Here is a 14551-nt window from a genome sequence, read left to right as displayed (position 1 = left end):
AAACATGATATAACAACTGGTAAAAACAATGGTAAATTGATTAAACAATATTTGGTCTTCCGATACATTCTATCAATGACGCTGGCTTCTTTCGTCTTCAGAGGTATGTTGTACCAATAGTTGATCTTAAGACATATTCTGTTGACGATGTCGCTTTCTTTCAGCTTCAGAAGTACGTTGTGCTAATAGTTGGTCTTCAGATATATTCTGGTGTCACATGTGATTGGCACCAGCGAGAGCTTTATATGTATTGCGCATGCATGAGTCAATGTTTATTTTTAAACTAGTGGCCTGGTGCATGGATTCGTGCACATTGAAAGGAAATTAGAAGAAAGATTTGTGCGGTAATTATGTTACTGCAAAAAATTACATATCGAAATAGTACATACAATATAGTATAAAATTAAAACACATGTGTGATTGGTGCCAGCAAGAGCTTTATATGTATCATGCATATGTGAGTCAATGTTTGCTTTTAAATTGCCAGTGCGTGTCATGTACTGGCTGGTCAGTCAGTTGAACGGTCGATGAACAAATCGTGATGTGGTTCATGTTGAATGTCAACAAAAACAACCAAATTCACGATCAACAATGACAGATTGAAACACGCGTGCGATTGGTGCCAGCGAGAGCTTTATATGTATCGCACATGCACTAGTCAACATTTATGCACCTCTGTACCTCTGCACTTTACTTCCGCACCTCCTCTGAGTCTCAGTGTGCTTTTCTCTTTCCTTCTAGTTGTAGAATTTCCACTCAGCCAGCCTTCCTATGGTTCTGGATGATGTCCGTTTTGTCTTTTAGTTGTATTTTTGAAGTGGTTGTGCGAGGCAGCAATTTCCAGTGTTTACCTATGCCGCCATCTTGGTTTCTCCTAAAAGGTTTTTGTATACCTTCATTTCTTTCCTCCCTGCTGTTATTGTCACAAATATCTTTACAAATTGTGTGCCCATCAACATAGATTTATAATTATTTATGTATTTGTCTTTTAAATTAGGAAGGGGAAGTTACAAATAATACATTTACTCTGTCTTTTATGTTTACCTGTGCTGGTATTTATATTTATCTTTATTCTGTATTCTTTGTGTGGGGTTTAAATTACTATCTAGTGTCCTTTCATTTTTCTTTTTTGTAGGACAGGTCTGCTAGCAATGGGAATTATCTGACAATTTCTTAAATTTTCCTTTTTGAAAGGTAGTTTTGCAGATATATCTTTGTTGGTGTTCTCTTCTCCCCCCTCCTTCTCTCCCCCCCCCCCCCCGCCCCCAATTTAGCACTTTGACTCATCTCACTGCCCTCTGGCATCCATGGTTTTTGATGAGAAATCACCTGTTAATCTTATTAATGTGATGTGTCACTTCTCTCTGGCTGCTTTCAGGGTTCTCTCTGTCTTTCTTTTTAAATTGATTTTTAGAGAGAAAAGATGGGAGAGAGAGAGAGAGAGGAGAGAAACATTGATTTGTTGATCCACTTATGCATTTATTGGTTAATTATTTTAAAAATATTTTTATTGATTTCAGAGAGGGATAGGGAGAAAGAGAACACCAATGATGAGAGATAATCATTGATCGGCTGCCTCCTGCATGCCCCGAACTGGGGATTGAGCCTGCAACCCGGGTATGTGCCTTGACCGGAAATCAAACCATGACCTCCTGGTTCAAAGTTGATGCTCAACCACTGAGCCACATCAGCCAGGCCATTGGTTGATTTTTGTATGTGGCCTGATCAGGGATTAAACCTGCAACCTTGGCTTATCTAGATGAGGCTTTAATCAACTGTACTACCGGCCAGGGCCTCTTTGTCTTTCAACAGTCTGATTATGATATGTCTGGTGTGCTTCTCTGAGTTTATTGTAGTTGGAGTTCCTAGGGCTTCATGGATTGGTAGATTAATGTTTATCATCAAATTCTTTCTGATGCATTCTTTTTCTTCTCTGAGACTCACATTATGTATATGCTATTCTTGATGGTATTCCACAAATCTCTGAGGCTCTGTTCATTTCATGTTTGTTTTTTCCTTCTGTTCCTCACACTGGTGTCAGTTGACCTATCTTTAAGTTCATGGATTCTTTCTTCTGCCTTATCAAATCTGTTGGTGATCCCCTCTAGTGAATTTTTCATTTCAATTATTGTATTTTTTAACTCTATGTAGACAGTTTTAGAATTAAAAGTTTTTCCATAACTTCTATTTTATATATTCTATTCGGTTGAGACATCATTCTCTTACTTTCCTTTTTGTCTTTAAACTTGGTTAGTCTCCTTTAGCTCTTTGACTATATTTAAAACTAGAGGCCCACTGCATGGGATTTGTGCACTGGTGGGGGGCATGGCCTGCAGGGATCAGCTGGCTGTGGGAGTAGCCACTCATCCCCATCAGCCAAGCAGCGCTCCCACTGTGGGAGTGCACTGATCACCAGGGGGCAGCTCCTGCGTTGAGTGTCTGCCCCCTGGTGGTCAGTGTGCATCATAGTAACTGGTTGACCAGTCGTTCTGGTCATTCTGCCATTTGATCACTGGACTTTTATTATATAGGATACATTAAAATTTTTGATAGAAAATCCAGAGGTTGGGCTTTCTCAGGATATTTCTCTTGATTGCTTTTCCCTCTGTAGGGGCAATACTTTCCTCTTTCTTTGCAGCCTTGTAAATTTTTTGTTTATTTTTGAAAACAGGTCATATAAGATGTTATAATGTAGCAACTCTGAAAATCAGGTACTCTACCTTCCTGTTCCCTTCCCCAGGGTTTGTTGTTGCTGCTTATTGTAGTCGTTTTTTGTTTGTTATTAACCTTTCTGAGTTAATTTTTAAAGTCTCTGTTCTTTGTCATGTGTGGCCCTTAACGTTTCTCTTATTTTAGCTTAATGATCAGCTGCTAATTGGACAGAGATTTCCTTAAACACCCCAAATTAAAAAAAGTCACCAGTGTTGGCCAAGACTCTCTATTTGTGCTTTTTTGGTGCATCTTTAAAACTCAGCCAGGGACTTTACAACTCTGCCTTAGGCTTCACTTCATATTCTGGCACAGTCTCCCGGTCAGAGATGACAGCTTGTGGCCTTCTCAGGTCTTTCCGTAGCACACACATGGCCCTGGCATTCATGTAGCTTTCTAGATTCCCAGGAATATGTTGGAGCTTTGCAAAGCCCCTTTGGACATCTCATTCCCCGGTTTTTTAGTTAGTCTGTTGTTTGCCTGAACGGTTATCTATCACTTTAGGCAACAGCAACTAAAACATTTACCTGTTACTCTTTTTAGAATTTCCACTATATAGCATCTTTAGCTCTGGGCCAGCTTCAAGTCAGACTAAAGCCAGTCTTTTAGGAAGTTACCAGACCTAAGTGGTGAATTATTTATTTTAGTACATTCTAAATGATTGTATTGTTTTTCTAGAAGGAAGAAAGAGCTTTCCAAACAAAATTTATAAAACCCATTTGTATTTTATTTTATTGTAAAAAATGTATATGGATTATATTAGTTTCCTGGTGTTACCATAATGAAGTACTACAAGTGGGGTGACTGAAAAAAATAATTTATTGTCTTCCAGTTCTGGAGACTAGAAATCTGAAATCAAGGTGTCAGCAGGGCCATGTTCCTTTTGAATCTGTAGAGAAATCCTTCCTTGCCTCTTAGCTTCTGGTGTTTACTGGCAATCTTCAGCACGCCTAAGCTTGTAAGTGCATCACTTTAATCCTCTGTCTTCACATGGCGTCTTCCCTGGGTATCTCTTCACTTTGTCTTCCCTCTGTGTATGTCTGTGACTGTGTCCAAATTTACCCTTTTTATAAGGAAACCAATCATATTGGATTAGGGCCCACCCTAATAACCTACATCTTAAAGATCCCATAAGGTCACATTCTGAGGTACTGGGGGTTAGGACTTCAACATATCCTTTTGGGGGAATACAGTTCAACTCATAACATAAATAGTCATCATAACAGTATATGACATTTAAAAATACAGTTACCTTTACAGGTGAGTCTGAGTTACTCATTACCTTCTAGCCTTTCAAAATCCTTTCAGAGATTGCTATATTATCCAGTGATCAAGTATATTCCTCATTTAATTATTAGCTTTATCTTAGTTTGTCATTTCAATGCTATCTAAAGTCAAAGTATATTCCATTTCTGGGATGAGCTACGATCTTGGATAGGGCAGCTCATAATGGTACATCTTTCATCAGTCTGCTTTCCTGCCCTTGTTCTGTGGGATGTTCCCTAGGCTTTTAGTCTAGTTTTGTCCTCATCTTACTTTGAACTGCATATCAAGTTTAGGGTCCATATAATAGACATGCATATCAAAGAGGTATAATTATTTTGATAAGCAAAGTTAACAACATAATTATGGACAGAAACTTCTAGAAAGGTCATTTCTATATCTCCCACAGTTGGGAGTACTCACAAAAGAGAACCATCACACTCCCCTTATCTGTACTTATAACTAAACATTGTATTTTATTTTCTACAAATAAAAATTATAACCAAGACATAATTGTCGAGCATTGGCAAGTAGATGCCTTGGTTACATTAGTGCACCAGTGAGCAGTGTACTGGCCTAAATTTCCAGCTGCTTTGTTTTATCCAAGATTACTTTTTTTCTTACTTTGAGAATGGAGTGTTATTTTCTTACATGATTGAAAATACTTTACACATGTTTCTTTTAAATAAAAACATTTATTAGGAGAATATTAATAGCACGATAACTCAATCTCACCAGATATTAACAGTTCATTAGGTCAGGCAATAGAACAAGTCCATGTGAGCTTCTTCTAAGGAAATGGATGACCACTCCAATAGCTACCTCCATCTTCTATTTCATTATGGGATGATTCATCATCCAAAATATGAAGCTTGGGGACTTTTTCTTAAAAGGAGAAGTAGAGCAAATATCCGAAGCAATGATGTTGACCTCCTTTTTAAAAAAATTATGAAACTTTAACGGCATATTTCAGTCTTGTGGAATCCTTTGTGTTATTTTGACTGTCGATAAGAACCAGGGGACTATGTTGATGATTCTTGATAATTTCAGCAACACTTCCAAAATACTAGAGCAAGAAAACATAGATGAATTATAAATTGGTATTTATGTTAACTTTGAGCTTCACTCCCCCCATCTCCTTCCATTTCCTCAAATTAGTCAAAGTTATGGGGTCCCAGCTGACATACTACCAAAAAAATGTCTAATTTAACAAAGATTGTAACCTTCAAGGTGGCAGACCTTGGCCTTTCTTATATTTAATAATACTAAAAACACAGCCGACAGATTCAGTTTATTGAGTTATGATGTAATGTTTTAATATTGTCTTTATTTAGTGTAAAACTCATACAGTAAAATTTTCTACATTATTCACTGTTAGGTTGCACAGTCTTAGATACAAGGACTGATGTACTAAATTAACCTTAGAATTTAGTGTCAGGAAAGACTTATTTCCAAGATTCATGTTTTTGTTTTCTTTTTTGAATGAATAAGGAAAGCTTTATAAACCATCATATTTCCATTTTTGCTTCAGTGCCCAGTAAGTCTAGAGCTAAATTGGTGCCTAATTGACAATAGAATTTCATGTTAGGTTCTTACCATACATACTTATTTTTCTACATACTAATTCCTAGTCTCTGGATCTTAAAGTTGTATTTTTCTGAAAAAATGATCAGTGCTCTTTTTTGTTTATACTAATTCAGTATATTCGAGATATTCATGCATGTATGGTAACTGAAAATCTCATGATCAATAAAATACAGCAAACTGATAAAAAACTATTGAGCTATAAAACTACTCAATACTGTATCTATACAATATTAAAACAGTTGCATAGCCCTGGCTGGTTTTGCTCAGTGGATAGAGCTTCAGCCTGGGGACTGAAAAGTCCCAGGTTCAATTCTGGTCAAGGGTACATGCCCGAGTTGTGGGCTCGATTCCCAGTAGGGGGCGTGCAAGAGGCAGCCAATCAATGATTCTCATCATTGATGTTTCTATCTCTTTCTCCCTCTCCCTCTTCCTCTCTGAAATCAATAAAAATATATATTAAAAAAACACACAAAACAAACAAACAAAAAACAGTTGCATAAAAACGTTAAACTGTTCATCAATTGGTTACTTTTTCTACCCATATATATCCAAACACAAATACAGACAGACAGACTTTTCAAAGTATCCTCATGATTCACATCATGTAACTAAAGTTTTCACTTTCCATTCAGATGTTCAGTATATCGGAGAAATAATCTTTTTTTTATTATAGATCATTTCAGTAAGAGTTTTAATGGACTCTGTTAATACTTCCAGATGCCATTATAATAATACTAGAGGCCCGGTGTATGAAATTCATGCACTGTGGGGGAGGGGGAGAAGAGGGTCCCTCAGCCCGGCCTGCATCCTTTCACAGTCCAGGACTCCTTGGGGGATGTCCACCTAAGCTGGCAGTTGAACATCCCTCTCGCAATCCAGGATCCCTTGCACCTTACTGCCTGCCTGCTCACTCCTTACTGCTTGGCTCACTGCTCCTTAGTGCTGTTGCAAAAGCGGGAGAGGTTCCCGCCACCACGGCTATGCTTGCCAGCTGTGGGCCTGGCTTCTGGCTGAGCAGCGCTCCCCCTGTGGGAGTGCACTGACTGTCTGCTCCCTGCATTGAGAGTCTGCTCCCTGGTGGTCAGTGTGCATCATAGTGACCAGTCGTTATGGTCGTTCTGCTGTAACGGTTGCTTAGGCTTTTATTATATAGATACTACTTATTTTGGAATCCATAGGCTGGATATGTGGGGAGAGAGATAAAGCTCTGATCTATCCATTCTGAGGTAGGGATGAAGATTTTTTAGGGCAAGAGAAATTCCTGTTTACCAGAGTTTCCTAGCAGAACAGTAAGTCCAGAGCCCCTCTTAGAGCTTAGTTTTTATGAGAGAATTTCAGGACCTCTAAAGAAGACAGCTCCCTCACCCACCCTTAAGCCTCATAGAAGTACTGGACCCCTAGAGAGGCTTTAGAATGAAACCACCTGTCCAAAGACACTATTTTACTAGGGTCATCACCATTTTCTAGCACTGATTACTACTATGAGGAGCATTTATTTTAAAAGATTTGTCAGATAAAGTTGCAATGAGAACAAAGGTTTTTTTTGTGAGTAGGGAAAAGCAGACAGTTCTGTTAGAGTGTAACCGAGGTTAATGATGATGCAATCTGCATTTCAAAACCCGACTTTAATCTCAATTAGTTTGTTTTCAGATTCAAGTGTTTTGCATTTTCTAACTATCTGAGACTTTATTAAAAGCAAAATAAAATCCCAAACTATAAAAACGCCTAGAAGAAAACATAGGAGAAAATCTTCATGAGATTGTATTTGGCAATGATTTCTTGGACATGATACCAAAAACACAGGCAACAAAAACAAACTTAAACTTAAAAACTTCTGTTCATCATAGGTCACAATTAACAAACAGAGTGAAAAATAACCTATGGAATGGAGGAAAATATTTGCAAATCGTGTATCTAGGAAGGGGTTAATATCCAGAATAAGGAAGAACTCCTACAAATTAACAATAAAGACCAAATAACTTGATTTAAAAATTGTAAAAGCACTTGAATAGACATTTCCTCAAAGTTGACATAAAAATGGCAAACGAACATGAAAAGATACTCAGATTCACTAACCATCAGAGAAATGTAAATTAAAACCACAAAGATCACTCATTTAGGATAGCTATTGTTTAAAAACACACACCAAATAACAAGGATTGGCAGGGATGTGGAAAATTTGGATTCCTTGTACACTGTTAGTAGGATTAGGAAATGATGCAATCACTATGGAAAAGAACATGGCAATTCCCCCCAAAATTAAAAATAGAACTACCATATGACCCAGCAATCCCACTTTTGGATATATGTCCAGAAGAACTGAAAGCAGAGTTTTGAAGAGATATCTGCACACTCATGTTCATAGAAGCACTATTTACAATAGCCAAGAGGTAGAAGTGGCCCAAATGTTCATCAACAAATGAATGAGTAAATGGAATGTGGTATATAATACAGTAGAGTACTATGTAGCCTCAAAAAGAAAAGAAATCCTAAAAAAAAGAAAAAAGAAATCCTGTCACATGCTACAACATGGGTGAACCTTAAGGATATTATGCCACGTGAAATAAGGTAGTCACAAAAGAACAAACGTTGTATGATCCCATTTATATGAGGTATCCAAAGTGGTCAAATTAATAGAAATAAAAAGTAAATGGTGGTTGCCAGGGATTGAGAAGAGTGGGAAAGGGGGGTTTTCAATGAGTATAGAGTTTCAGATATGCAAGATAAAAAATTGTAGAGATCTGTTTCACAACATTGCAAATATAATTAACACTGCTAGACTGCACACTTAAACATTTTATTATATGTGTTGGGTGGTTTTTTTTAACCATATTTAAGGAAAAGCAAAATAAAGAATACACTTATTGGCATATGACCCTATCAGTTCATTTTACAAATGCTATTCTCCTGCCTGTAATCACTCCATCCACAAATCAGTTCATTCATTTAATAAGTAGTTATCAAGCATCCACTGAAGCTAACCTTGTGCTATCGTTCTAGAAATATAGAGATGAACAAGACATAGTGTAGTCCCTGGCCTCATCTAGTGGAGAAGAGACACTTAAGAAGTTATGATACTTTCTAACAATTACTATCTAACAAGTGCTGGGTTTGGAATGGGTGTAGTTATTTCTGAAGGAATACTGAAAATAAACATTTTTGAACTTTTAAAATACTATTTTCTCTGCTTAGGTTGTTCTTTCCACTTCTCATCCATTCCAATTTTCATTCCATTTATTCAAATCAGTGCATCATTCAAGACCAGAACAAGTATCATTCCCTTTCTGACCCCTTATAGGAACAAACTGGCTAAACGGAGATATAGTAAGCATTGAGTTTGGTACAGATTAAAGAGGAGTTGAAGTTCATGTTTGGTTAGTATTCAAGAAAGACCTACTGTGATGCTTTTTTCTTACAGCAGGCTCAAAAACTCATTCTGGCCCAAGGGTATAGTCTAATGCTTCAACTCAGGTTATTGCATCTCTTCTAATCCTTCCCTGGTCATCCACCTTGGTACTGTATTTGAATTGAGATCCTAATTCTTGACATAGGAGCTTTGGACATTGATCTTGATTTTTACAACATTAATTCTAGTTGACATTTCAACCTTGATTTTTATGTTTCCTGGACTAAAATACTGAATCAGACTGAACCCACTAAATAACAGGGTAAAAGGACCAAGATGTAGTCTTAATATCATATCAGTCTTTCCTCCTTTCTGTTCTCTCATAGCATATGCTGCCCCAATATAGTACTTTATCTATTTATAACATGTGTGCAAGCTTTGGACCAAGTACTCTTAGATCCTTTCTCCTCATCTCTAGCATCTAATATATGATGCTAGTATGATGCCATTGAGTTCAATATGTACTTATAGAGTTGTATTAAAAGAGAAATTACTGACCTCTTCACCATTTTTTTTCCTGCCCAAAGCATACTGTTTTGTTGCTTCAATAAATCGCACAGGGATATTGTATACTCGCTTATTAAAAAATACAACTAATGTATATGGCTGTTTGGAATCGTGACCAGAGCTTTTCCGAATGAGAAATGATCCATCCTGTTTATTAAATGAAAAGCATAATTATGGTTAATATTACTTACACTTTCACAAGTTAGAAATAAGTTTATGAAAAATAGCTATGTTATATTTAAAATACAAGTATTTATAAGTTTTTCTATTGTTGATAAGTTTGTTTTATTATTTTCCAAGAAAACACTTCAGTAAACTACATACTAATACAAAAATAAACGTATTTTATACTTATATATGCTTATATATACTTATAAAAAATCCTGAAATCAATGCACTAAATAAAGATATTATGTTTATAGAATTTAGAAATGTGTGAAGGGACACATTAAGATCAAACTTAGAGTTCACTCTTGAACTAGGAACTATGTCCACAAGTTGCCTATGAATAAAAAAACGTTATCAAACAAATTTTACTCAAAAGTACTTGTAAGAAGAAAGTGGAAATTGTGGGTAAAAATATTTCAGCTGATAAAAATTCTCTCCTTCAAAACTTATATTGAAGCAGATAAAACTGTAACACAACATTCCAAATTGAAATAATTTATAAAATATTCTAAAATCATAAATTCAAAAATTATGAACAAAAGGACAAAAAACAGGAAGAAAAATGCAACAACAGTTGAACGAATTCTGAAAAGAAAATAGCCGGCTGGTGTGGCTCAGTCGTTGAGATTCGACACATGAACCAGAAGGTCACAGTTTGATTCTGGGTTAGGGTATGTGCCCATGTTGTGGGCTCGATCACCAGTAGGAGGTGTGCAGGAGGCAGCCAATCAGTAATTATTTCTCATAATTGATATTTCTATCTCTCTCTCCATCTCCCTTTCTCCCTCTGAAATCAATAAAAAAAACATATTTTTTAAAAAAGATTTAAAACAAAGAAAATAAAGAGAAAGACAAACCTGTCTCAGAAATTAAGAAACAATTACAGGATGCCCAAGGGACAACAGCTTCTGAGTGAAGATATGGAAACCACCAAGACAGAGAGGGGTGGGGGAGATTTTTAAAAAAGAAGTACAACAACAGGAGTGCTTGGAATGAAAGAGACAAAAAAGGTCCAAATGCATGTTATTTGAGTCCTTGAAGAAGAAAAACAAAACAATGAAACAGAACTATTCTTTGAGACTATAATTTAAGAAAACGTACTGGAAATAAGAGAAAACTTAATCTATTTATTGAAAGGGCTTCCCTCTACCTGAAAAAATTGACCTGAAAAGCAACTCTGAGACATATTCTGGTAAAACTATTAAACTTTAAAAACAAAAAATGTACAGAGTTTTAGACTAAAATATCAAATTACAGATAAGGACAAGAAAATAACATTAGCATCAGGTAGAACAAGGCAATCCAATGGAGCAACACTTAAGCCAAGGCTTTTATATCCAGCCAAGATTTCCTCCAGGTATCAGGCTATGAAAAACAGTTTTGAATGTGCAAGAATTCAGGGAATACTGTAAACACTGTCCTTCCTGAGAATACAGCACAAGGTGAGCTTCATCAAACAAAAGAGATAACTGGGAAAGCCAGTAAAGGGAATGATGGAAAGCATTTAATATATTTAATTGTAGAGTTAGGACTAAAGCAAAGGTGGCACAAACAGTATGTAAATATTATATATTCTGACAAAGGGTGCAAGTGGAAAAAAATGGCAGGGGAAAAGAGAAAGAAAGGGAAATTGGCACTTTAATCTTGGATTGTTCAAACCGTCTCTAGTGTTCCTACATGATTGGGCTTGGATGCTCCCAAAATCTCTTTCCAAGTACTTTGTGCCATCTTGACCTCAGCTTTTATCCCATGCTCGGGTCCAAAGTAGCCTGTTACTTTGCACTCCTGGATGGATCTCATGTAGCACCAAGCCTTTTAGAGATCTCCCCTGGAGCCTTCTTCTCTCTCACTGTAGGGAGAGCAGAGGAGCCTATGGATCCTCGTGGCAATGAAAGGACAAGTAGAGATGAGATGGAGGAACAAAGAGGGAGATGCTTGAAAGAGAGGAGGGAATGGCAGGTCCTTCTGAGTAAGTAAAGAAAAAAGATCCCTGCATCCATAATTGTTGCAGTTATTTAATTAGCATATTATTAGGATGACAACTGTGCCTATTACAGGCTGAGGGCAGGATATGAGATTTTAAATGGCCAAACCTTGTTTGATCTGTATAATGCCTCTTCAGCAGACTTTCGATCACAGGCACCAGCATACCATGGCTTACAGTAAATGTCAGCTTCCTGTGAAATAGAGGGAATTGTTAAGCAAGAGATGGTCCTTCAAAGACACCATACCTTCTGTGCATGAATGACAGTCACATTTTGCCTAACTACATGTAAACCAGTATTTGTCATGAGTTTATGCTTCCTTTGATCAATCACAGAGTTATATAATTGATTTTTTCCCCCATTTGGCCTTAGCTGCTAACCTTAGAAACTGAACATAAGAACTAAGTCCTGCTAAATTCCTGAACCATTCATTCCTTTCTCCCAAATAAGTTATGATCTCCCTTTCCATTGTGATCTCACTGTTTTTGCTTTGTGGAGTGCTTAACAATTTCAAAGTGTTCTCACAAATGTTATCTTATTTGATTCTTGCAACTACTTTGAAGGCAAGGAGGATAAATGCTGTCATCCCCGATTTACATTTGAAAAAGCTTAGAGAGACTTGCCCAAGGACACAGAGATTCCCTGCTCTCTTTATAGACTATGCTGCTTCAGTGTTTTAGTATCATATGCCTCCACAGATCTTTCTGAGAAAATTACAGTTTCAGTAGAAACTATGTGAGAGGAAGAACAATAGAAGGCAACACATTTCTTTTCTAGTTTTGAAGAACCACAAATTGTTATTTAGGGTATCTAGAATACAAAATGGAACAACTGGAGAAAGGTCTTAATAACGGGAAAAAATGTATTCTGTACCCATCAGTAAATGACAATTTAAAATACTCAAGCTTTACTCCAAACCCTCTCTTCTAAGAAGACATGCCCTTTCTGCAGTTTACCGGTAACAATAAGAGTTCATTTCATACCTGTTCTGACACGCTGGAATTAGAAGAAAAGCTGGGTAATGGGCCATCCACAGTTGGGCTACCTCCTTCTGGAAACCCTAAAAGGGATTTGGAAAATCAATGGATCTCTGTTATTTCTTGAGCAGTTACTAAGCCCATACTTCAACACTATGGTGGTTGCTGCAGGGTACACACATATTGAAAAGTCACACACACCCCCAAAAGCCTTAAGAGCAATGGTTCTCAAAGCATAGTCTGAGGCTGCAGGGAATCCCCAAGATCCTTTCAGGGGGTTTTTCATGTCTTTTTCAAATTCAAAGCTCTGTAAAGCCCAGTTTTCTTCATATACTTCAACCAGAAAAGCGTAGTGCAGTAGATTGAATGTAGAGAGGCAGATAGGAGAGTCCAGTTGTCTCTATTATTCCAGGCATTAGAGAGATTTAAACACATGTAAAACAATGCCACTCTCTCCATGAATTGCTTTTGTTTGGAAGATATATTTATTTTTCATAAAAATATGTTATTTATGTTAACATGCAATGAGTTTAATGGATTACTAAATGTGTTTTAAATGTCTTTTAATGAATACATTCAATATCAATAGAAAGACATAAACTAAAGTTTTGGGGGTCTGATTTTACGAGTGTTAAATGGTGCCATGGCCAAAATGTTTGAGAATTGCTGCCTTAGGCATAAATTCAGTCTAAGAGTGAAGACACATGAAATAGAGAAAATTCTTAGCTGGTGTTCATTTGTTCGTTCATTCATTCATTCATTCATTTATTCATGATTATGTGCATGATCAAGGCATTGGGATTATACAAGTCAACAAAACAGCAAAATGCCCTGCCCTCCTGGAGCTTAGTCATAAGTGCTATGGAGAAAAATAAGCAGAGAAGGGGGTTGGAGGAAGCCTCTGACAAGTAGTATGTTTAAATACGCTGGTTAGGGGAGGAAGGCCTCACCGAGGTGACACTTGGGTAAGATCTGCAAATGGAGAGGGAGGAGGCATGTCCTATCCCAGGAAAGAATGTTTTAGGCAGAAGGAGCAGTAAGTGCAAGGCTGGCACGTGTGAGGAAGAGAGAGGGGGCACTGTGCCCAGAGTGCAGTGAGGAAAGGAGAGAGCAATAGGGGTAAAGTCAGGCAGGAGGTGGTAAAGGAACCAGGTTTGTGGGACCTGGTGGACCCCTGACATGACTTGAGCATTCACAAGCATGGTATGGGAAGCTTTTGGAGGTTTTTGAACAGAGCAGTAATGGGACCTGCTTGTTTTTGAACAAGATCACGCTGGCTGCAGGGCTGGAAATAGAAGAGGGAAAGAGCAGAGAGAGGAAGCCTGTTCAGTATTCTGCACCCCAGGCAGGAGATGATGGTAGCTTGGAACAAATGGCATCAATGGAAGTAGTGAGAGTTGGATTCCAGATGTCATTTGAAGAAATAGCTGGAATGTGTTTAAAGAAAGCAGGTGAGGAGGTCAGGGTGACCAGAGAAACCAGAGCTGTTCTTAATTAAAAGGCAAAGTCTGCAGGAGAAACGGGTTTAGATACAATGAGTGCTTCCGATAAAAGTGTCCAAACGTTCACAGGAGACAGCAGGATGTTCAAAGTAACAGGAGGGAGCAGGAGGGGCTTGCAGGCCCAGCAAGGTTGGGTCTGAAGGAGGGGCCTGCTCTAGGGGTTGGGAGGAGCCAAGGATGGTGGGCTCTCCCAAGACACACAGTACAAGATGTGTGGTGGCTCCTGCAGTCTGGGCATTTGGAGTTCTAGGCTGACATTTTCAGAACTATAAATTCGTACCAGTTCTGTTCTGTTTTCCACATCTTAGCTCATTTTGTCCTCACATCAGCCTTTTGTGGGAGGAGCTGTTAGACCCATTTTCAGAGGAGACCCATCTAAAAAGAGGTTCTCATTGCCGCCATTACTCTCTTCCCCATACTCTGCTACCTTGCTATGTTTTTCTTTAT

The 14551-nt window shown here is 37.7% G+C and overlaps 2 protein-coding genes across 5 annotated transcripts in view; one reads left to right on the top strand and one right to left on the bottom strand.

Annotated features, from left to right (window-relative positions):
• The window catches only part of ZNF518A (zinc finger protein 518A), a 60087-nt gene that overhangs the window by 29833 nt on the left and 15703 nt on the right, over positions 1-14551 (top strand). The gene's annotated exons all lie outside the window — the stretch shown is intronic.
• The window catches only part of BLNK (B cell linker), a 71770-nt gene continuing 61866 nt past the window's right edge, over positions 4648-14551 (bottom strand). For 2 of the 3 annotated variants that reach the window (XM_070432607.1, XM_070432610.1), the window contains 4 exons: positions 12609-12685; positions 11734-11817; positions 9464-9619; positions 4648-5038 (listed from right to left, as the gene is read on the bottom strand). In XM_070432607.1, the coding sequence (XP_070288708.1) occupies positions 4919-5038; positions 9464-9619; positions 11734-11817; positions 12609-12685 (437 nt within the window). In that variant the 3' untranslated portion in view covers positions 4648-4918. The remainder of the gene's footprint in view (positions 5039-9463; positions 9620-11733; positions 11818-12608; positions 12686-14551) is intronic. The other variant, XM_070432609.1, reaches the window with a different exon arrangement.

Source organism: Myotis yumanensis, unplaced genomic scaffold (assembly GCF_028538775.1).
Source record: "Myotis yumanensis isolate MYYU_CA2020_CCGP unplaced genomic scaffold, mMyoYum1.0.hap1 SCAF_13, whole genome shotgun sequence".
NCBI classification, from domain to species: domain Eukaryota; kingdom Metazoa; phylum Chordata; class Mammalia; order Chiroptera; family Vespertilionidae; genus Myotis; species Myotis yumanensis.
The sequence above is the reverse complement of the archived record's forward strand: the minus strand, read 5'-3'. Positions and strand labels throughout refer to the sequence as shown.